Source organism: Sturnira hondurensis, unplaced genomic scaffold (assembly GCF_014824575.4).
Source record: "Sturnira hondurensis isolate 20B ecotype Veracruz unplaced genomic scaffold, ASM1482457v3 Scaffold0022215, whole genome shotgun sequence".
Classification (NCBI taxonomy): Eukaryota; Metazoa; Chordata; class Mammalia; order Chiroptera; family Phyllostomidae; genus Sturnira; species Sturnira hondurensis.
Genome location: NW_028094846.1, coordinates 12,962,288 through 12,987,039, shown reverse-complemented (window position 1 = coordinate 12,987,039; position 24,752 = coordinate 12,962,288). Strand labels below are relative to the sequence as shown.

Genomic DNA, 24,752 nt, shown 5'->3' with positions numbered 1-24,752 from the left:
ATGTATTGAACAAGTCGGGGGCCCTCAGGCCTCAGCTAACGCACATACAACATTCACCCGCTCCATTGTGCTACCTCAGATGTAAAAGTTGCCACCTTATAAACTTAGAAAAATTTTTTTGTTTTGGGGTGGTTTTTATTTTAGTGAGGGGTTCTTTGGGGGGGGGGGCGGTGTATGTGTTAATTTTTTGTATAAGTAGCCCAGGCTAACATAGCTGAAAATTAGTTGAAACAAAAATCGTGTTTTCATCAATAAATACAGTTCTTGCTTCACCTGAGTATGTTTGAATGAAAGGATTCAGCATAAAGCTTAGATTTCTGTCTCAAGGATTTTATCTATATTTCCCCTTAAGTATTTGTTAGAGGAAGTATCTTCAGAAGAACTAAGCTTGGGGGCCGAAGGGGGGTCATAATGAAGGTTTTGCATACATTACCTATGAAAAAAGCACCCAGGGGCACACACACAAGTCCAGGGAGGGTCACTGCCATCACATAGATTATTTAGAAGAAATTAAAAAATCTCTTTGTGTCATTATAATACAGTCCCAGGAGGAATTTTCACTCAGTGGAATCCTTCACTTAAAAAGAGTACGTGAAGTGTAAAGTTCATTTCTATCATGACCATAATAAACTATAGGTCTTGCCAATTTAAACTCACAAGTTAGCACAAAAGCAAGTTAGTTACTTTTTCTATTTGTGTAGTTAAAATTACTATAAATCTAAAGGCAAATCAGTACCTGGACCATCTGACTTAATATATGTTTAATCAGTCTCAAAGTTTGCTAATGTTTATTGGCATGACGTATCTTGATCAATGATGTTTAGTTTTATGCCAGGAACCTAATTTGACATAAAAACATGTAAATTACTTAAAATATGTTTATCTGAACTAACTTCATATGTACAGGAGGATTTTCTGAATAAAGTTTGGNATGTGTTAATTTTTTGTATAAGTAGCCCAGGCTAACATAGCTGAAAATTAGTTGAAACAAAAATCGTGTTTTCATCAATAAGTACAGTTCTTGCTTCATCTGAGTATGTTTGAATGAAAGGATTCAGCATAAAGCTTAGATTTCTGTCTCAAGGATTTTATCTATATTTCCCCTTAAGTATTTGTTAGAGGAAGTATCTTCAGAAGAACTAAGCTTGGGGGCCGAAGGGGGGTCATAATGAAGGTTTTGCATACATTACCTATGAAAAAAGCACCCAGGGGCACACACACAAGTCCAGGGAGGGTCACTGCCATCACATAGATTATTTAGAAGAAATTAAAAAATCTCTTTGTGTCATTATAATACAGTCCCAGGAGGAATTTTCACTTAGTGGAATCCTTCACTTAAAAAGAGTATGTGAAGTGTAAAGTTCATTTCTATCATGACCATAATAAACTATAGGTCTTGCCAATTTAAATTAAACTCACAAGTTAGCACAAAAGCAAGTTAGTTACTTTTTCTATTTGTGTAGTTCAAATTACTATAAATCCAAAGGCAAATCAGTACCTGGACCATCTGACTTAATATATGTTTAATCAGTCTCAAAGTTTGCTGATGTTTATTGGCATGACGTATCTTGATCAATGATGTTTAGTTTTATGCCAGGAACCTAATTTGACATAAAACATGTAAATTACTTAAAATATGTTTATCTGAACTAACTTCATATGTACAGGAGGATTTTCTGAATAAAGTTTGGTAGGAAGTAGTTTGGAACTATTAAAGTACTGTATAAAACTAATGAGGAAATACTTTAAAAATTCCACCTAATTCGCCATCACTGGTATGCTGGTCTGCAAGTGAAAAGGTGGAGAAGGTCGCTAGTTCGATCCCCAGTCAGGGCACATGCCTGGGTTGTGGGCCGGGTCCCCAGCAGCGGGCGTGTGAAGGCAACGGTCATATTTCTCTCATATATTATTTCTTCCTACCTCCTTTCCCCTCTCTAAAAATGAGTGAAATCTCTTAATAAAATTCCATCTAATTCTACATTGCACCTTGTTTGCATAACAACCGTGATTTGCAACATGAAAACAGTCATGTCCCTCCGCTAAAATTCGGGAAGCACAAGAACCCGGTTCTCACTACAGTCAGGAAGCAGTGTGTTGACCACACTAGTTGCTCGTGCTCACACTCCAACCACACTCAGGAATGTGAGGTGTAACTGTGGAGGGTTTGGGGGCCATTGAGGTGGACCAGAGTTAAACCTCCCTTTATCACCTGCCGTCCCGGTCTGCAGAAATCAGACACCACCAGTTCAGTGATTCCCAAGTCGAGGAATTCCTCTTCTCGGTGGGAAATAGCTGCTCAGGTGAACAGCCCAGGTTACCCTGCAGAGGGCCAAGAAGGGCACGGAGAACACAGACGTGTGGGGCGGGGGCCGCTGTTAAAGCGCTCCGGGACATGAACGGAATCAGGCCTGGAGGTGGACAAAAGATTGTGACCCTTTGGAACCAGTGGCTCTAGATAGTCCCCTACCTGCCAGTTACATAGATCAGACAGGCCCGCCTTGATCCCAGGACGGTCACGTGATGAGTCAGCCAGGGCCCCAAGGTGCCCCCAGACGCCAGCACAAAGCCTTCCTACCTCTGTGCTTCCCAATGACTCGGTGACCACGGTCCATCAGGCTCTTCCGAGGGGTGGGTGCGCAGACCACACATAATGAGTCCTCCCTCTCCAACACCCCCTCCCGAGTCTTTGATTTCTTCTTCACGTGTTTTCAAGGCATTTTTAGCGAGTCATCTCCAAGCTTGAGGAGGCACTGCTGAGTCAAACTTCAGCCAGGTGACCAGCAGCAGGCCCAGCTGTTCCAGCTCACAGGTCCAATTCGAGACCCTCTCTCTGGTACGAGGCCACCCACATCGACAATCGGACCCAATTTAAAATCCCGGTCCTTCAAGGTCTAATCCACAGATCATACGGGGTCAAAAACTGCATTCTCTCAGGAGGCACTTGGTCCCCAGAACATGCTGCAATCTGACTTATGTCCCGAAGACAAGGAAGGATGGTAGGGATAAAGCACGTGGGCTGCTTTTTGCAAAGTAACTAGCTCCCTGAAGGGGTCCTGCACCAAGGCAGTGACCACCTAAGGAGTTTCCTCCATTGTGAGTGAGGCTGGGCGAGTGGGGGGGGGGGAGGGGGGGGGTGTTTAGGATGCTGACCGATCCAGATCTCCCCAACTCTTACAAATGCCACGCTCCTGAGCAGCATGTAAGAAACCCAGAAAGATGGCAAACTCAGCCAATTTACAGGATCACACTTTCCCCCACAGCTACCCCAACCTTAAAGCTATATATAGGGAGGCTGGCCAAGTGAACATCTCACAGGGTTTAGTCTCCATAAGGTGAGTGGTAACTCTCTCTCATTAGGGAAGGGAATTCACAAAGACCAGGAAGAGGTTACAAAGGCTAAGCATCCAAAAAAAAGAAAGCCAACGTCTACATTTGTCTACAATGTCTTACCACCCGCGGCCATCTGCCACCCTTTCCCCACTCTGCAAGGACCAATGCCACCCCTAGCCCAAGAATCCTTCCACAGTTGGGGGTGGGGGGGGCAGAGCATGGAGGTGATAAGACTACTAACTTTAAAATGTGAGTAAATTGTGAACATTATTCCCCAACTGCAAACTACTTCCACCTAGTTCCCGCAGTTGAAGTGGACTGCAGAGAATTTGAGATCACATAGACCAGAGAATAAAACTTGCCAAGCAGAAACATTTCCTAGAAAGTGAAGAGCTTATACTTACAAGATTTAGCTCTACAGTGTTATCTTTACATAGCTTATATTGTATAATCTAATCTATAGCAAAGCTAAATGAGATTAACTAATGTATCCAATGCTGTTCTAAAACGGCAAGTGGAAGAGACAGGATCCAATCCCAGGCAGACTCTGGTGCTCGCAGACACACACAAACATCGAATTATAAACGGGCCACAGGCAGTGCCACGGCAACTTCTGCAACAAGTATTATGAAAATATAGCTAATCCCTGGCCTGCTGTCCATTTTCCGTAACTGGGCCTCTTAACCAGTATACTTGGTACTCAATGACCTACACATATGCAGAAGGTACTAACTTTTCCAGCTTCATTCCCATGGCCAAGATTTTCCCAGAATTTGGTTTCAGTTTTTAATCCACAGCAAAATCATTGCAAGCTACAACCCTCTGAATAGATGAAAACCTATTGATGATTACTAGATCAATAGGTTAGTAGATCATCAACCTAATAGATGATTACTAGATCTCTCAGTAATCAGTTACAACTTGAAAATATCAATGCACTTGGTAAGAATCTACTAAGTGTACCTGCTCCTATAAAGCTGAAGTATTCGTGTGTTAGAGATAGAAGACTATAGACATCAACCCCTCCACCTTAGAAAACAAGGGTGCTAACATAGTTAAGAAACTAAGACACTTGCCCCAGGTTACACCATCTTCAGGTACAGTGTTTGTGTAGTATCATTGTGGTTCTCACTTGCTTATTGTTCGTACTTTTTCCCCATCCACTTAGTCTGTTTCTTTGAAACTAAAGTAGGTTTCTTATGAACAATATACAGCTGCACCATTCTGCCAATATCTGCCTTTTATCTGAGTGTTTAATATATTAGCATCTCATGTAATTAATGGTAACTGGATTTGTATCTGCAGGTTTACTGTTTTCTCCTATGCCTTCTCTACTCCATTATACCTCTCCTTTGCATTAAATGTTATTTTTTCATATACCATTTTAATTTCCTTGTTTCTTTAAGTGTTTTTTTGCAGTTACACGTTTAGTGGTTGTGCTAAGGGGTGACAATTAATTTACAATAATTTATATCTGATTACTCCCAACCGAATTTGGAGACTGCAGAATGCTTGCTCCAATGAGTTCCTTGCCCCCCTTTTATGCCATTGCCATGCAAGTTGTATCTTTATATACAAGCCACTCAACAGTTTTATTATTACTTCGTGCAGTTTCCTTTTAAATTAGAAGACTTACAAACAAAAGTACTACCATGGAGTGAATGCTCATATCTCTGGAAAATCCAGTACATTGGAGTCTTGACCCCTAATGTGATGGTATTTGAAGGCTGAACTTACGGGGACAGTTTGAAATGTGGTTGTGAGGATGGGGCCCCACATCGGTATCTATCCTTGCCAGACCTTTCTTCCTCGCTGCCAGGAGAGAGCCCTCACCAGGAACCAAATGTGCTCCAACTTTGCCCTTGAACTTCCCACCTCCAGAACTATAAAAAGTGTCTGTTGTTCAAGCCACCTCACCAAGCGAATACCAAGAGTTACACAATTTTTTATACCTGTTGACTAGTGCTACTTATTTCTTCGTATCCATTTGGTTTACTATCTAAGGTCCTTTCATTTCTGCCTAAAGGACTCCCTCTACCATTTCTTGTAGGTCAAGTATGCTAGTGGCGAATTCATTGCTTTTAAGTAGAAACCCCAGTGTCTTCCATTTTTGAGAAATAATTTGCTTCACACAGAATTTCCGGTTCACCGACTTTTCCTTTCAGCACGTCCTTCACCGCCTCCTGGCCTCCGTGGCTTCTCATGAAGTCAGTTGTTCATCTTATCAAAGATCCTTGTATTCATTCCATGAGTTCCTTTCTTTTGCTCTTTCCAAGAGTCTCTGTTATTTTGCCTTGGTTGAGCTTCTTGGGTGTAGATTGCTTTTCACCAAATTCTGGAATTTGGGGCAATTACTTCAAGTAGACTTTGTGCCCCTTTGCCCCCTCCCCTTCAGGAATTCCTATTCTGCATGTTAATACACTTGATGGTGTCCCACGGGTCTCTGCAGGGTTTTTCCCTGCATTCCTATTTTTCTGGTAGGATACTTTCAACTGGCCTAGTAATTTAAAATAATAAATTATTTTTACTGTGTTCAAGCTTGTTAAATACTTCTACCAGTTCAAATCTGCTATTTGTCCCTCTACTGGATTTTATTCATTGTACTTTTCTGAACCTGTATTTCTATTTATTTTATTGTAACTTCTATCCTTTGTTATTTTCTATTTGGTGATTGTTCTCAAATTAGTTTTTTAAATCATGATTGTAGTTCTTTGAAGGTGTTTTTAAAAGCTGATTTAAAGTTTTTACTTAATTAAGTAAACATCTAGGCTTCCTCACACTTTCCTGTTTCTTTGCATGTTGGTCAATTTTTGTTGAAAACTAAACACTTAACATAACGTGGCAACTCAGGATAAGAGTCCCTTCACATCCTTGGGATTTGTCATTTGCTCTTTGTTTAGTGACCTTCTGTGAAGGTCTTACCAAATTAGTAAAACAGTAGTCCTATAAAGTCTTACTAATTTCCTGGCTGTGAACAGCCACTTAATCCTATTTTCTTAGCTTAAGGGCCAGGTGATGGTTGGACAGAAAATTCCCTAAGTGCCTGAAACAACTCTCCAGCCGTTAACACTCTGGCATCTGCCTTGACACTCCAACAGGAAGTCTACGACTCCGCCTTCACATCCCCTTCCTGCTGGCAGAGCCTCAAGTTCTGCCACAGCTTAGCTGCGGGTGCCCTTGTGCCTATCTCGGGCACGCACACGGCCTTGCACATGCCCGTGGCCTCCTATTTATCGCTGGATCCCCAGGAACATCTTGGAGCTTCTCCAGACCCTCTGACAGAGGTGTCATTCCCTCGGCCTTCCCGTCTGTGGTTCGGTCGGCCTCGCTTTAGCCCAAGTGGCATCTCTACTTAAAGCAGCTGCTGTGTTGAACGACTGCAGCTGTTCCTGACAAGCAGGCTGAACTGAAGGTGGGGCTGTCTGCAGACAGTGAGGGATGTCAGGTCACGTAAGGACGGGCTCTGAGAACGTAACTGTTCCTCGAAGCACCGAACAGGTCAAACCCTGACAACGCCCTGGGGGAGGGCTTTTGGGGGAGCTTGAAGCCCCTTCCCAGGTTACTAAAAAGCTGCCTTCCACAGCTGGCATCGTTACAAGGCTATTCATTTTCAGGTCTACCCTAGAACTGGGAAATTTAAAATGCTGCAAAACTTGTTTTTACTGAATAAATGCCTTCTAAATTGTTAGAGGCTTTGCGTTAATTTTTAGAGTTCTTCAAAAGTTTATTTTGACAACTTTAACAACAGTTCTCATTGTTTTTATGGGAGAGCAGGCTGCCATAGTTAATTTCCTTAATCACATGAACATTTCAAGGAAGCCATTTTTACAGTTACAATAATTGCATACTAAATACCTTTTTCCTGTGTTTTTAAGATTTAAAAAAGCAAATACTTCTAAGTAGAAATGTCATGAGGATTTAAAAAAAACTCCTTTTCTCATCTGGCATTTCAATTATTTTGTATTTAGTTATCCAAGGCAGAATCCTGAGCCTCGGTCTCCTCAAATGTACAAGGGAAATAAATACTGTCTTCCGCACAGGGTTCAAAGGATTTAAAATACACAAAACTATTGCAAAGCTACAGAAATAAAAACAGTATGGTGCTGGCAAAAGGAGAGCCACATAGACCAATGGAATCCAGAGCCCAGAAATAAACCCTTCCATATATAGTCAATTAACTTTTCAATAAGGCTGCCAAGACAACTAAATGAAGGGCAGTTTTCTTGGCAGTTTTTCCAACAAATTTTGCTGAGAAAACTGGATACCCAAATGCAAACAAAGTTGAATCCTTACCTTTCGCCATATACAAAACTCAAAACGGACCAAAAACCTAAGTCTAAGAGCTAAAACTATAAAATTCTTAGAAAACCTTCATGACATGCAATTTGGCAATGCCTTCTCGGATATGGCCCCAAAAGCATAGGCAACAACAAAAACAGACAAACGGGACTTTGAGAATTTAAAAAAAAATTCTTCAAAAATTTAAGATTTTTGTCCACCAAAGGACACTATCAAGAGAAAGGACACAAAAAAGAGAAACTATCTGCAAATCATGTATCTGATAATGTATTGCTATTCAAAATATAAAAAGAACTCCTATGACGATGACAACAAAAATAAAACAACTAAAAAATAGGCAGAAGACTTGAAGAGGTATTTCTCCCCAGAAGATACACAAATGGCCAATAAACACATGAAAAGAGACTGAGATCACAAGCCACTAGGGAAAGTCGAACCCACCCAATAACGTAACACTTCACACCTAAGCAGGACAGTTTTCAAAAACAAAAACAAAAGTGTGGGTGAGGATGTAGAGAAACTGGAATCCTTGTACTTTGCTGGCAGACATGTAAAATGGCCTGGCCGCTCTGGAAAACAGTTTGGGGTTAAATTAAATACAGAAGCACGCAATCCAGCAACTACACTCCTAGGTGTATACCCAAAAGGATTTAAAGCAGAGACTCAGACAGACACATACACAGAACGTTCACCACGGCATTATTCACAGTAATAAAAGAGGCCACCAACCTAAGCGTCCATCAACAGACGAACAAAATGTGCATATACATATAATGGGATATTATTCAGCCATAAAAAGGAATGAAATTCTGATACATGTTACAACGTGAATGACACCTGAAAATATATGAAGACAGACACGAAGAACAAATACTGTATGATTCCCCTTACATAAGGTGACTAAAATAGTCAAATTCAAAGAGAGAAAGTAGAACAAAGATTACCAGGGGCTGGAGCTGGGGGAGGAAACGGGGAGTTAACGAGTACAGGGTTTGTCTGGGATGACAAAAAAGTTCAAAAAATGGCGATGGTCACACAATACCGTGAATGTACTTAATGCCTCTGAACACTTACAAATGATTACAATGGTACATTTGGTTATATAGATTTTACTCTTGTAAATTTTTAAATGGCCCTAACCACATTTGGTGAACTTTTTGCTCCTCAGCTGAAATGGCAGTTACAGAATGTGTGTAGGTAATAACACTCTATAAAAGTCTTGGTTAGGAGTGATGATAAGCAGTGCCCACCCCAAAAAGACACACATATGAGTACACACACACACACACACACACACACACAAAACACTGCACTCAATGCACTACCAAATATCTATATCTATCAAGTGCCTACCGCTACNAATGGCCCTAACCACATTTGGTGAACTTTTTGCTCCTCAGCTGAAATGGCAGTTACAGAATGTGTGTAGGTAATAACACTCTATAAAAGTCTTGGTTAGGAGTGATGATAAGCAGTGCCCACCCCAAAAAGACACACATATGAGTACACACACACACACACACACACACACACAGAACACTGCACTCAATGCGCTACCAAATATCTATATCTATCAAGTGCCTACCGCTACATTCTGCCAAGGACCACGCATCCAATGAATTCACAGTGACACGGAGTTCACAGCCTCCCATCACGACAGATTAGACACACACAGTCTCAAAGCACAGAGCTTATATTCACAAGTAACTTTCTGCTTAAAGACAAAATTTCACTTAATAATCACAATGAGAATTCAGTTATTTAATGCAACAACTAATCTAATGTCACCAATAAAATCTAAATAGTTATATCGCAAAACCAGTTATATTGAGTGGACATGCAGTAATAGTCTATACAAGTAACATTACACCAGAAAAAAGGAATTGAATACAAAATCCCATTGTTTTTTGGTGGTTTTCAAATTTCATGGCACAGATTACCAAAAACAACTTTAAAAACAGATAAGTTATTTTCAATAAAACAGTAAAAACCGAATTGAATGAGCCTTTGAAGTTTTCACATCGGGCCGAAGATGGAGAACAGCAAGGTGGCCCGATCTGTCAAACATGACAGACAGCTCCGACTGGACAGGCTTTTGTTTCAGCCCTTCTGGAGGGCTGGTCCCCCTGGCACAACCCCGTGGGGTTAATTTTTCAATTTGAACATGTCTTTGTAAGTACTGTGACACTATAAACTTGCAAACACACCTGAAATTAGAACAGAGATGAAAAATAACACACAAGTCCATCTTGTTTCTCACCTACCAGCACAAAGCCTTCTGGGTCCCAACGCTGAACACCCAGCTGTCCCTCAACATAAAACTAAATGAACAAGAACAAAATAACTTTTACCCTACTGGCTGACATTCTTCTACAGAATTATCTCCTACTACGTATCAAGGTAGGTTTCAAGCTCCATTAACTTGCTTCTCTAGAGTGTAATTAGCAGAGCACCAAATATATAAACGGATATATGGCAACCCAAAATACAAAACACTTTTCAAACAGAAGCAAATACCCCCCCCATGTTAGCTCCACGTGCCATGCTCTCTTTAACTCGCACAGCCACCGACATAAAGGAACTGTGGAAGCTCTGAACATATCTTGTACTTTTCATCAAAGCTAAAGTGCAAAATATCTCCATATCTCTGGTATTTTAATAGAAAAAATCATCGAACATACATAATACAGGAACTGAAGTGACAGGAGAGCTTATACAAAGAAAGGATTTTTTAAATATATACTTGAAGACTACATAAGACCAATATAATATTTCTTCAGTAAAATCTGTTAATGTACCAAGTCCTTACTGAACTTGAGATTTTGTTTGATTCTCTTTCCCAGGATCAGAAATTCCAAAATTAGAGGGGGGAGGAAATGGGGGAAAAAAACACTGCATGACATTGGTCACTACCTTCATAAAGAACCTTTTTTTTTTTAAAAGAATGCGATATTATGGAAAGAAAATACCATGAAAACAATAATCCTATGAGAATGGACTTTTAAGCAGAGTAAATTTGAGTCTTGGTCTTCAAGAAGATACTAAAGCTTATATAGAAAACTATAAATATACAAGACTCCAGGAAAAAAAAGTCAAAATACAGTTTCACATTCTGTAAGGCCTAAACTTTGAGGGAGGGGAAAAGGTGGTCAACTAAATCTTAAGAATACAGACTTCCAAAAAATTCCTGGGTCAAACGGTGCTCCAAATGGAACCACACTTTGTGAAGACAAGAAACTTAGATATATTTTTTTTTAAAAAGAAAAAGTTCTGAATAACTGCAGTCCCTTCCAAAAAGGAAATCTTAAATTAAGGGAGAAAGATTCTAATAGTGTAAACGAGTCTGGCTCAGGAAGAAAACTGAACATATCCAAGATTCTGTCCATAAAAGTAATGATGATACATCTTTAATAATAAAGAAATAGGCTATAAAAAAGTTCATTCTCCAAATGGGTTCTAGTAAAAGCTCATTTGTGCTCCTTTGTGGGTGCGTAATAAAGTTCCATGGGTTTGTTCACTTTCCAGTACTTCTCACTGACCAATTCCAAAGAAAAAGAGCCATTTAATACCTAAAAGAAAAAAAGAAAGAATGGATCATGAAAGCTGCTCAAAGCACAGTAACAGTGAGATGGAGAAAACATAAAATTCCACTTAAAAAAACAACATAGGATTAACTACTTGCCATTTATACCTCTCATAAAAGATACCTGAAAGTTAACTACCATGTTCTCTCTCAGGGTAGCAGGGTCCCCCACTGCACCATTTTAAGAGCCCAACCCCACCACCTGCCACTCCCAGGTGGTCTATGTGCCCAGTTTCCAGGCCTGTTACTTTAAATACTCACAGTGAACTGCCCACTGGCAGTTGCTATGTAGATGGTGTACTGCTTCTCACTGGCTGTATCGAGGTTCATCTGGTTGGACTCTCCTTTGCTCCGAAGTTCTTCTAAAGCTAATCTCACAGCCAGATATTTGGACAAGTGGTCAACAGTGGCATTACCAGAAGTCTTTATGTATCTGGATAAATACACAATTAGAAATTGAACTGCTAGATTAATGATGAAAATGTACTTAAGTTATAGAACTAATACATTTCTATAAAATGTAAATGTCTCACTTATCAACAAAATAATATCAGAGATTTATTCGTCTATTATCTAAAAATTTATTATTGAAAGCAGACTAGCTGTCTACCCAGGCCACAAAAGCATCCATATAATATAAAATGACAAAAACTGAACGCAAACATACACAGTACTGAGCAAAAAGGACATACCCCTCAACCCCAGTGATCAAAGGTCTGCTGCCACAGCAGGAAGAAAATGACCAATTTCTTACTAAGAATTCATTGATTTTCTGGTGTTTAAGACTAAGCATGAAAACGCTAATCTTGGGATATTTTTAAAAACGCATGGTCTACTCATCAACGGTATCACTCACCGAACTCACAGGCATCAGCACCTGACGCCTGTCCGCACTCGGTGGCAGGGAATGTGACGGGACCCAGCAGTAAGGCAGCCGCCTTCAGCAGCGTGAGCCCGGGAGCCCACTGGCAGCCCAGCATTACTGTTAAGAGATTACACCACCCTTCTCCCCCTCTACAGAGGAGGGCGCTTCTTTTCAGATGTGCGCGCGTGGGTGGGGAGCACGAGAGGAAGAAATCAACAACCTAGGCAGCAAGAATACCTACACAAAGCCTGGTCATCAGTGGGGTGACAAATATTGCCCCTTTTCCTCACGCAAAACTGCCTTTTAACTCCCAACTAAGTTTTCTGAACTCAGCTGGTCCAGGACCAACCCGCACGCTGACCTCGTCTGCGCACTGTCATCCTTCTCCATGAGGGTGGGGTGGGGCCTGAACACCAGCTCGATCTCACTGGCCCCGTCCATCACCGGGTCGATGGCCACCGCCGCGCTGCTGTTGTCCAGCTCCAGCCCCGAGTCGTCGGACGTCTTGGTCCGCTTGTTGCTGGGCCCCGCCTCCTGGTTGCTGTGGGTGGACGCGTTGCTGCAGTGCGAGCTGTCCCCGTTGTCCTCGGCCCCACTGCCGTTTTCGATCTGCTGTTTCTTGCCACGCTGCAGTCTGGTTAAGGAAACAACACAGGGTGCAGAACGCTGAAGTCCAGGTATTTTGAATGAGTCAGTTTTGAAGCACGTTTTACTGAATTTCAGAATCCTAAAACATCCTGATAACTAAATGTGCTTCAAGTAGGATAATGGCATTCATTCCTCACATGTCCCTGAAAGCCATGATTCAGACATAAAAATTATAAAGTTCTGAGGGAAAACAGTCCCTTGTTAATTAGAAATTCTTACAGAAACCAAATCCAAGAGGAATGACACGGAAATCCCCCCTGCTGATCCCACCCAAAGTCTGCTGGTGTGATGCGCAATTTCTCTAATGAGGACAATGAGATGGTGTCTAAATACAGAAGCAGCTCTCTAACAATCTCAAAAGATAAAAACCCACAACTGGGCAAGGCATTCTGCACAGACGTCTTACGCATCAAAACCGCCATCAAGGCATAATCATCTCTTATAGTTGAGAAAATGAGACTGAGATTTCAAGCCCACAGCTACTAAGCTAGGAAGCACCATGACTAGAGCCAGGTGAGACACATTCTCTGTACCACATCGCCCCTTTCTCTCCCTGCGTACACAAGAAAAAAGGAGGGATACGTGACGAAAAAGGAATACAAAACAATGACATGCACTTCTGAAAACAGTGCCGCTACCAAATGTTTATGGCCAGAACACAGAAATAAGAGCCCACCGCTTAGGAAAGATGCTCGAGAAATCTTCTGCTTCCCCTTGCCAAAAATAATATATTGCTTATGAAATCTATGGATAATTTTCAAAAACTAACAGGGGACAACTAATATGTTAAGCAATAAAACTATATAATTCAAAGAGATATGAACACATACAATGGAATATTATTCAGTCTTAAAACAACACAGTACAACATAGATGAACTTCAAAAACCTGATGCTATGTGGAATAAGCCAATCACAAAAGGACTATGTTTCTGCCTACACAAGGCATATAAAGCAGTCAAATTCATGGAGACAGGAAACAGAAGGATGGCTGCCCGGATGGAATGCAAAACTGTGCTTTATTGGCTGCAGAGCTTCGGTTCTGTAAGGTGAAGAGCTCTAGACACTGGCTGCACGACACACATGCACCTCTGCGACTGAACTGTGTATTAAAAGCTGTCAAGATGGTTAACTGTTTAGGCAGATAAACAGGAAAAAACTGTAGTTAACTTTATGGTAAGGGTTGTTCATCGCAATTTACAAAAACACAAACAGGCCAAAACAATAAAACAAAAACTCAACAGTGAAAATGTAAAGGCTATATTTAAATATGCCCTAAAATTTACAACTAAAGCAAAAGCTTTTTTCAGTTCACTCTAATTTCACAGGGTTACTTGTCCTGATGTAGTCCACACCTCTTTCTATTTGAAGTGACAAGAGCTAGATTAATTTATTTCAGGAAGCTTTCACAAAATGTTTGGAAATGAAGATCAATAGCCTATTATATCCTGCATTTATTAAACCATAGCTATAATGCCACATACTGTTCTACAGGTAGCAGTTCAAGAATTGTGCCAAAAGACTCAAATGTCACATGTGGAACAACTGATCACAAATATATTTAGCTTTAGAGAAGCATAAAAATGTATGTCTGTATGAAATTGTTTGAAGCACTTGTAGATAAAAGCAGGACCTGCAATAAACATAGAATTCAAGTGAAGTATTTTGACAAAGATAGACCAAGACTGCTGCACGTAAGAAACTCATTTTATTTCAATATAAAAAAATTTTTTTTTAAATTCATTCATTCAAAATATTCACTGAGCAGCTACTCCAGCCAAGCATGGTTCCATGCCTTGGTGTTGTAAGACTCAATCACACTGCCACAGTCTCAACCATCTTAGGGCTTACAGTGTTCCAGTGCAGCCAGTAACAGATACATGTCAGAGAGTGAAGTGCTGTAGAGAAAAACAAGGCACGGAGGGTAAGAAAGTGTGGAGTCCTGAAGAGGAAGATGGGAACTCAGCAGACACCTGAAGAAAGTGAGTGAGCGCGCCAGATGGATTGCGCTAAGAATAGGGTTCCTGAAAGACAGTGTAAGTGCCAAGGCCCGAGGCAGAAGGGTGCTGGGTGAGTGTGAAGACCAGTAAGGAAGTTGTAATACGTTGTCAACGAATGAAAGGTGCTCCTCCCTCTTACCCCCACCACTAGAAATGTCCAAGCAAAACCGAAGGACTACCTGTAAAGGATTTTGCAAAGAGGATTCTTTCTCCTGGTAAAAGACTAAGTTAAACAACTATTAACGTCTCTCCAATTCTTAGGATTGTGTAACTGTTTTAAAATAAATACACTCAAAACTCATAATACCTTGTAAGTATGTATGATGCAAGGTAGGTTCTAGAAATATGTGGGGGGGACCACTTTGTAAAGTATACAATTATCTAACCTCTATGCACTATACACCTGAAACTAAAACAAACTGTACTTGAAAAAAGTTTTTGAAAAAAATTTAACACTTTATTACTTTATTTTACTTTGCTAAGTACAACTGCAGGTCCGTTTAGTATATTAGAATGGAGCCCATCTTTCCGCCTCCACACCAGGGGTCGAAGGCTGCACTTCGAAACCTCTTCTGGAGCCTCGGAGAACGATGTCTGGACCCAGTCAAAGACTCTGACTCACCACACCTGGTCTGAGGTGTTTCTGGAGCCCTGGGACAGAAAGCTTTCCAGTGACTCTGATGTTCAGCCAAGGTGAGAACCACTAGATATGGATGGGACTCCATCCAGTGGCATCTCCTACTTTGGAGAATGATGGGGCCTGAATTCTTTAGATGTCAGAAAGGGAAATAGAATGGGGGTAAGAAGGTACCCCCATTATATAGGGTCTTAGAAGTCATCATTAAGGTCTTTTATCCCAAATGTTAATAGAAGCTATTAGAGACTTCGAAGCAAAGGAGAACCACAACTGACTTTCAATTTCACGCTCTCAGGCTGCTATGCAGAGAAAACACTACGTGGGTAAGTGTGCAAAGTACAAATACCAATCATGAGGCTTTTTCAGTACTTCCAATGAAAGACAGTGGTGGCCTAGACCAATCTAGATACATTATAGAGAAAAGTAAAAATGTATTTATTGACAGACTGGAACACAGAATGTGAGGAAAAGGAGAGCTGTTAAGGTGCCTCCAAAGTCTTTGGCTAAAGCAAGCAGAATGATGGACTGCCATCTACTGAAATGAGCAAGAATAAAAAACAATAGGGGGTGAAAACAAAAAGTTCCGTAGGAGACATAGTTAAGTTTGAGGTAAGAAACAGCTAGTAACATACAAAGGGAAGCAGGAAAATATGGTCTCCGGAAAGCTGGGTGAAGGAAATTATTCAAAGAAAAATTAATTTGTCAAATTCTGCAAGTAAGATGGGGTCTGAGAAGCAGCGGTTAGATTTCACCCCGTGGATACCACAGGTAACTTTCGACAGGGCGACGTGAGGGATGAACCCTAACTGCAGAGGTGCAGGGGGGATGGGCGGGAGAAGCAGACAGTGGGCACAGTCGACTCTCCCAAGAAGCTTTGCTACAAAGTCAAGAGGAGAAACAGAGCTGTGGGTAAGAGGGGGGAGAAGTGGGTATAAAAGTGGGCTTCCAAAAGTTCTAGGACAGTATTTCAAATGGAAACCCAGGCATGCATGACACCTGGAGACATGTAACACACGTGAATGAGAAAGTGACCACTCAGAACGACTGCCTGTTACTGCATTTTGCCTTTCTCACAGTGGAGGCTGCTAAGCAGAAATCCACTACTTAACGAAGTACCCAGAAAAGCGGCCCCCCGCCCCGCCCGTTACCTGTTCAGGGCCTGGATCTTCAGCCCCTCCTCAATGCTGTGACTGAGCGCCTGCTGGTTGTTGTGCTTGTTGATCCGGGCCAACACTCGCTCCTGATGGGCTTCATACTCATCGCGACTCGGATAGATTTTGCTGATGAGCGCATCGAAGTTTGGGTCTGGCCTTAGCGATCTTTTGGAAACTAGCTTTTTCCGACATGTAGGACATTCTTTATTGCTAAATAAAAAAAAAAGGAAAAATATGAACAATACCAGTATCTTTAGGCTACAGACAAAAATACCTAGCTTCGGGAATAGTTATTATCTTTACTCTAATACCTTTACTAAGTCACAGAAATTTAAACTTTCTTTAAAATATGACTAGTGGGTAAGCAAGAATCTGGAAACCTCAGATACTCTATACTACTTGCCTATAGAGAAAAATCTGAATATTCCCAATAACTTACATATAACCATTTTTGAAATAGCAACCAATCCTTTCTTAATATAAATTTTCTCTTTCTAATATCCATGACACGCAAAGAAAAACTAACCACCTCTACATTAATTTACATTGTCAATTCTTTTATTAACACAACATTGAGCCCTGGCTGGTGTGGCTTAGTGGATTGAGTGTGGGCCTGCAAACCACAAGGTTACAGTTCAGTCACCAGTAAGGACACGTGCCTGCCTTGCAGGACAGGTCCCCACCTCAGGATGTGGAAGAGGCAACCAATCACTGTTTCTCTCACACATCGATGTTTCTCTCCCTCTCTTTCTCCTCTTTCTAAAAATAAATAAAATTTAAAAATAAAAACAGCATTCCTAAGGATATTATTTTGTGTACTTAAGAAGTAGAAAAACCATGGCTTCATGAAGCTTTGTCATTTCCCCAAAACAAATACTCATCCTTCTAAAGTTTCTAAAATTGTACGAAATCAAAACAAAGATTCTCCAATAATGAAAATGCAGACTTCAGAAAAATTCGAATTCTCAGATGAATACTTCTAGAGAATGCGTTTCTCAAAGCCCACGGAGCACTGTCCCGGAGTAACTGAGGCACTCGGTGTGACTCACGCCACATACCCACTTCGGAGGGCCGTGATGATGCAGTCCGCACAAAACCGGTGCAGACACTCCTTTGTGGTCATGGTGTTCTTCAACATATCCAAACAAATCGGGCACATTAATTCACTGTGGAGACTTCGAGGTGAAACCACAATTTCCAAGCCATCTGTTATTGCCTCCTGTAAAAGAGGCAATTTAAAATTTAAATACTAAACACTACATTTTTACTATGGATAAGTTCAATTACACAAAAGTATTGAAAATGACCAAAATGAAGACCTACGTACCAGGCACCCCGCCACTACCACTGTAAACTCACAGCCAATCTCGTTTCGGCTATAATTTCCCCCAATACCCCCCACTTTCCCCACCACTGCATTACATAGTTGCTCCTAATTTAATGCTAAAGATAATACAGTAACGTGTTAAATTAATAGTAAATTAGCCTGATATCATTTTGAAAAGCATTAAATTTGGAATCAGATGCCTTAGGTTCTATTTCCAATCATATTATCTAGTTGTGTGGCTCTACTCTAAATAACTATTTAACATTGTTCCTTACCCTGCAAAATGAGGAAGTTAGGGCTCAATAATGCCTAAAAATCCTTTCATCTTAAAAAAAAAAAAAAACCATCATTTTGCTAATACAGTAGTTCCCCCTCATCTGAGATTTCACTCTCTGAGCTTTCGGTGACCTTCACTCAACCACAGTCAACCACAGTCTGAAAATTTAAGTGGAAAATTCCAAAAACTAACAATTCAGAAGTTTTTAATTGTGCGCCGTTCTCAGTAACGTGATGAAACCTCGTGCCGCCCCGCTCCAACCACTTGGGACGTGAATCATCCCCTTGTCCAGAGCATCCACGTTGTACACGCTACCCACACCTCGGTGGCTCAGGAGTCTTCGCAGTTATCAGATCAACTGCCTCAGTGTCATGGTGCTTGTGCTCAGGTAACCCTTACCTTACTTCCCAATGGCCCCAGAGCCCAAGAGTAGTAATGCTGGCAATTCAGAAAAGACAGAGGAGCCGTACAGTGCTTTATTTATTAAGTAAAAAAAAGGTCAAAGTTCTCTAAGGACAGAAAATATCATATGCTGAGGTTACTAAGATCTACGGTAGGAAGGAATCCTAACTATGCACGTACACGAAAAAACAGTATACATACGGCTCAGTACTATCTGTGGTTTCACGCATCCAGTAGGTAGGTGTCTGGAAAGGTAACCCCGTGGATAAGAAGGGATTACTGTAATTTACATATTTCATGCCATCCAGTAAAAAGATCCCAAGTATTCTCTAATTTATAAACGGTTCAACCGTATTTCATGTTAAAATCACTTTTTGAACTCTGAAGTGTCTTGCTCCACAGAAGCAATTCTACACAAAGTGGTCAGTTCCCCGGGCTAACCTACAAACTGACTTAAACTATAGTTCGTCTCAAGTATAAAAAGTATTAGTATTTCTACTCATCATGTCTAGAAAATGGCACAGTGAGACAATGCATTTGGAGCCCCAATGTACACGTCTCCCAGCTACAGGGAGATCAGAGACTCCCACTGCATCCCCACCACTATCCATCCACTCATTCTCCCCACAAGGGGCATTCGAAACAGACTAGCTAGCTCTAAAGCCACCTATGCTGTCTCCTACAGATCAAGAAAAGAGGCCCAATAAGTGACAACTGAAAAGAAAGATGCAAGAAGAAATAAGGCTTCCCATACGTTAATGACACTTCCTGTTTCCACTGCCTCTCCATCCCACTTGGTGTCTCCACAGGGTCAAAGATGGATGACCCCACAAGGAAAGACACAGAAACCATAGATACTGTCCATAAAGAACTCGAGTGAAATATATTTTACATTAACAGTATCTATCACTATTATCAAGTTTCTGTTGTATTTCAACCTCTCTATATAAAGCACTTTCTATATTTTATTTTGCTTAGTTTAATATGAACAAAAAGTTTTGATTTAGGAATTACAACCTTGGATTAGGAAATAATCGGAGAGAGTGACCGTGAATCAGCCAGTCCTCCTCTTCCTTCTTAGAAAGAACCTGCCCAGCAAAATCCCAACCCTGGACACACTCGACCGACCACGTCCTCCATGCCTATACCTGTGCAGGTGCGTAGCAATGTGGAGGGATCTCACAACCAGACCAAGATCACTAAAAACTCCACCAGCTCCGAATGGGCATTCAACCCTGCTCTGCAACCAGTTTCTCTAACAAACTCATTTTCTTCCACTCTACTATTGTTCATCTTTTCTTCTGTCTGCACACCTTCTCTGCCTGAACATTCAATAAATAACCTTACCTCAAATTTCATTTAAAAAGAGCGCTCTCACAGTTTCTACTAAATCTTTACAAATCATCTTCTTTCGTGCCAAGAGTCTGCCTCTTCCTGTCAAAAGTACATTCCCTTCCACCTTCTCGAGTGTGTCCCTTTTTACTGTGCTACGTGCTCACACTCCAGTCACCTCTCTTCCGCTCCGTCAGCCTAGTGCAGTGTCTCCGGAGAGCTGTTGCAGAGAGAGGTGAATAATGTGCCTTGGAGCTGGTTGAGGGGGCAGGGGGACGAGGGGTAGAGGTCCACAGGGCTCTCCGTCCCGCCATATAAACACAACAGAACTCAAAACCTCCCAACTCCAGGTTCCCCTCCAGCTCGCACTCCGTTCCTCTGCTCCGCTGCAGAGCCAAACTTCTCTGAAGAGCTGACTGTGCACCTCGCCTTCCCCTCCTTCAACGGAGCAGCACCATCTACCCAAGAGAACCCCTTGCCAAAGCCACCAATGATTTAACTGCTAAATCCAACACGCACTTGCGTAATCCTCATCTCAGTCACCTTCTGAGTAGTGCTGAACACAGTGACCGCATCCTCCTCCATGAAGCACTTCCTTAGATTTTGTCCCCCTCCCACTTTCCGTACCTTTGTCTGGCTCTCCCTTCTCTGTCTCCTTTGCTGGACCCTTGCCCATTACCTGATTTCTGATTGTCGAAAATCTCTGCCTCGAGTCTGGGCCCTGTGCTCATCTTTCTCTAGGTGACCTTATCCAGTCACACTGTTTTATTGTAAATGTACTGACAATCTCTAAAATTTTATATTTAGTCCAGACCCCTAGTTGGCATCTCTGCCTATCTTCTAGGCATCTCAAACTTAAGTTCCGTTTTAAGGACGCTTACCTCCTTCAAGCTCGCTTCCTTCACCAGTCTTTCCCATCTTTACCTTCTCAAAATAGTCCCTCCTAGTTCCCCAGGTATTTATTACAGCAGTGAGGACATTTCCTTTACCCAATCTCTCAGATGTTTAATTCTATGGATATTTACCTCTTTAATGTCTATAAACTCTAAGGCAGAGGGGTATCCAACCTGTGGCCCACAGGTCACATGAAGCCCAGGATGGCTATGAATGTGGCCCAACACAAAATCATAAACTTACTGAAAACATTTTGAGATTTTTTTGTGATTACATGTCACAATATATTCAATGCATGGCCCAGAGACACCAAAAGGGTGGACACCGCAGCTAAGGGCTGTTGCTACAAGTCTTACTCGCAGCTCCCCCTAGTGTGCGGCTTCAGCGCTGGCAGAGTACGCACTCCAGTCATTTGTTGAATGAACGAATGAAGTGTCAACCAAACGTACGTAAGTCAGGACTATTTGTAATAAATTTATTATTACTATCATGTTCTTTCCAGTTTCCTAAAAATGTATGCCAGTTTACACAGGTCTCATGTTTCCCCTAAGTCATCTTAGTTATATTACCTGAGGTGTTCGTTGTAATTCATATAAACTGAGCTCCCATGTCTTGCTTAAGGGTTGAGTTCCATTCGTCTGCACAGCCTGAGACATTGCTAGGAATAAAAAGAAAAATAATTTTAGTATCTGAAGGAGAAGTACGCCTAAAAAATGATGTTTAGGAATTACAAATCCTGAGAATAATATAGTAAGAAATTATACACTGGCTCCTTAAAAACTGAAAGTTCAAGAATCTCTCCGTTTATAAATATGAGATACTCAAGAGCAAAAGAGACTGTCATTGGTCCCTGAATGCCCAAAAGCTGGCAGCCAGGAAGTACTTAATTATTACTGAACACATAGAAAACTGTCTTCACCCAAACAATACTCCTTTTTTTAAAATTCATGGTCATCAAACTTAGAACTCAATCAGGAAAATTTCAGGCTCTACATCATGGCCATGTAGTCCAACTTCTTCCAAAAATACAAAATCTGCTTTCTAGCACTTTCAGCCACTGGTCACGCTGTTCTTCTTAATTAGCCCCACCCTCAGGAAAAACTGGTAACTAGAACCTAAGTTGCTGGGTATTATCTAGGACCTAGCTCACCGGGGGAAGGGAAATATCCGCCTCCTGTCCATCTAGCCATCCTGTCACTACCTATGGGGGGGGGGGGAGTCTTAAGGACCACTTGTGAAGTGCCCACAGTCCAGAGACACAGGCTCACTGTGAGACTGAGACCTAACTACAGGACCATGGAGCCCCTCCCTCCCCTACACCTCACCACGTCACCAAAGGCCTGTGTATAGCAGCTCCTTTCGCATGGGACATCATGTCCTGCTATGTAGAAAAAATCACAAGGCATATGAAAAGGTAAAAAACAAGATGTGCAGGGACAAAGCAAGTATCAGAACCAGACATGGCAGGGATGCTGGAATTGTCAGACCAGGAATTTAGGACAACAATGATTAATATGCTAAGGGCTCTAATGAATACAGGAAACAGCACACAAGAATACATGAACGATGCAAGTTAAAAGATGGAAATCCTAAAAAGAACCAACAAGAAATGCTAGAGATAAAAACCACTGTACCACACATGAAAAATGCCCTTGATGGGCCTGTCCTCTGAGCTAGAGGACACACCAATAGGTCCCTCAAACACTAAAAAGCAAAAGAACAAAGACTGGGAAAAAAAGAACAGAATATCCAAGGACTAATAACTACAAAACATACAACTTATGTATAATGAGAATATTAAGAGGAGCAGAGAGAGGGCACAGAGTATTTTTCTGAAACCACAATGAATGAGAATGTCCCCAATGAATGTCAGATACCAAACCCCACATCCAGGAAGCTCAGAAATCACCAAACAGAATAAATGCCCCAAAACCAATACCATGATATATCATTTTCAAATTATAGAAATTTAAGATTAAAAAGAAATCCTGAAAAAGAAGCCAGAGGAAAAAGGTTATACTTGCTTAAGTACAAAAAAGTGGATGCAAAGTACAACGTATTTTCGGACTTCCTTGTTTTAGCAATTACAATAGAAATCCAAACACCTATATGTTTGTGATTTTGAGTTCTGTTCACCATGTCTTTGTCACATGTCATCCTCTTTATCAACCCTGCTCATTCTCATTGTAGAATTTTCACTACCATCCTTCTACCTGGAAAAGGCTTTCTTCCCCAAAGATTTTCCCACAGCTAGCTCCTCCATGCAGTCTACCAAAATTCTAACTTTGTCGCTCTTCCCACCTCCCCCCACCCCCATCACCACATAGCCCCCGAGCGATCTTATTCTCCACAACATCCTCGTTACCCTGCACTGTGCCTGGCACATAGTAGCTATTCAATAAATATTTGCTGAGTAATTAAACAATGGTGGTGACTAAAGAAAGGAGCTCAACTTAGGTAATCTTAACATTTCATATGGTCATGACCGGAAAAAAAGGAAATCACTTCTAATTAACAAGGGTAAGGGAAGACAAAAGGAAGGTTTATCACCTGGGTCTATTTTTTTTTAGATTTTATTTATTTATTTTTAAAGGGGGGAAGGGAGGGAGGGAGGGAGGGAGGGGAGGGAGAGAAACATCAGTGTGTGGCTGCCTCTCACTCAGCCCCCACCACTGAGGAACTGGCACAACCCACTCATGTGCAGTAACTGGGAATCAAACCTGCGATCCTTTGGTTCACACCCTGCGCTCAATCCACTGAACTACACTGGCCAGGGCTATTTTCTATGCATAGAGAAATTTTTTTAATATTTTGGCATGGTTAGGGCTCTGAGCAAAAAAACACAAAATCTGTCTTTCAAAACCTTAAGAACATAAAGATAACTGAATAGACAAGAAATTTCTCTCCCTAGAAGTATGTGTTTATGTACTGGGAGGGATGAGACTATGAGACTAGAGACATTCCACAGTCTTAGGTTTAGAGATCTGTCTGATCTTCCACCCGAAAAGAACAATTCATTTACATTCCAGAGATTAAGAACCCAGGACCCTCCCCTTACGAACCACGGAGAATCTGTTTGGAGCTGAGGAACAAGCGCACAAGACCAGCCACGTGCTTTCTGGTTCTCAGTCTACCACATGGACATCTGGCTCTCACTGCCCTGCCCTGGGGGGTGGACTCGGGCAGAAGGAAAGTGGTGCAGATATTGCTCTAATAACTAGTCATCCTTGTCCCAGAAATCGTATGTCTACTTTCAGGATAATATGAATAAATATAACTATTAAATATGTATCATTCTAATATACAGAATTTGGTTCCTAGAACTACCCTATACTTCAGACTTTAAGGCGGCAAACAAATGTTTGTCTGACAAATACAAAAGCTGCCTCGAGCGCCATTTCTACCCCACCCTTAATCTACAACCCTGAAACGTTTTGAGTGGAATATCAAAATATCAAGGTCAAGTCTACAGAGGTCAGATGTAGCAAAGAACAAGTTTCATGTGAAAACAAAAGAAGAAAATACTAATTAAGGCTTCCCATCAACTCTTTGAGACCCTGAGGACCCTCAGATCCCCTAACTGGGCCATGCCTTTGCTCCCAAGACCATTCTCTAGCTCCGACAGAAGGAAAAATAGATCCATTAAACGATAAACTCCTCAAGTGTAAGGGCAGAGAACTTCCCGTTTCAGCAATGTCCTATATTACGGTTCACAAATGACACAACTACAAAGCACAGTTAAATGATTTTAGGGACTGGATCAGCTTGAGTTTTGCTGGCCGTTACTGAATGAACCCACAAGCAAACTTCTCAGTTTCTCAAGGGTTTGTTTTGTTTTAATCTGGAAAGTGACAAATATTTTCAGGGTCCTTGGTAAAGTAAATGAGATGTTCATGTAAAACCTCTGCCATAATGACAGCCACAAAACTGAGAAGACATAATTTCCTTATTTCAATAAATATTCTTATTTCTCAGTACCCCCTCATATGTAAAAACAAAAAACTA

The 24,752-nt window shown here is 41.3% G+C and overlaps 1 protein-coding gene across 2 annotated transcripts in view; it reads right to left on the bottom strand.

The window, feature by feature from the left end:
* Positions 1 to 9,306: 9,306 nt before the first annotated feature.
* Positions 9,307 to 24,752, bottom strand: part of RNF2 (ring finger protein 2) — a 33,358-nt gene continuing 17,912 nt past the window's right edge. For both annotated transcript variants that reach the window (XM_037035055.1, XM_037035054.1), the window contains exons 2-7: positions 21,317 to 21,405; positions 17,574 to 17,734; positions 16,510 to 16,725; positions 12,439 to 12,711; positions 11,474 to 11,645; positions 9,307 to 11,198 (exon numbers count right to left, since the gene is read on the bottom strand). In XM_037035055.1, the coding sequence (XP_036890950.1) occupies positions 11,097 to 11,198; positions 11,474 to 11,645; positions 12,439 to 12,711; positions 16,510 to 16,725; positions 17,574 to 17,734; positions 21,317 to 21,403 (1,011 nt within the window). In that variant the 5' untranslated portion in view covers positions 21,404 to 21,405 and the 3' untranslated portion in view covers positions 9,307 to 11,096. The remainder of the gene's footprint in view (positions 11,199 to 11,473; positions 11,646 to 12,438; positions 12,712 to 16,509; positions 16,726 to 17,573; positions 17,735 to 21,316; positions 21,406 to 24,752) is intronic.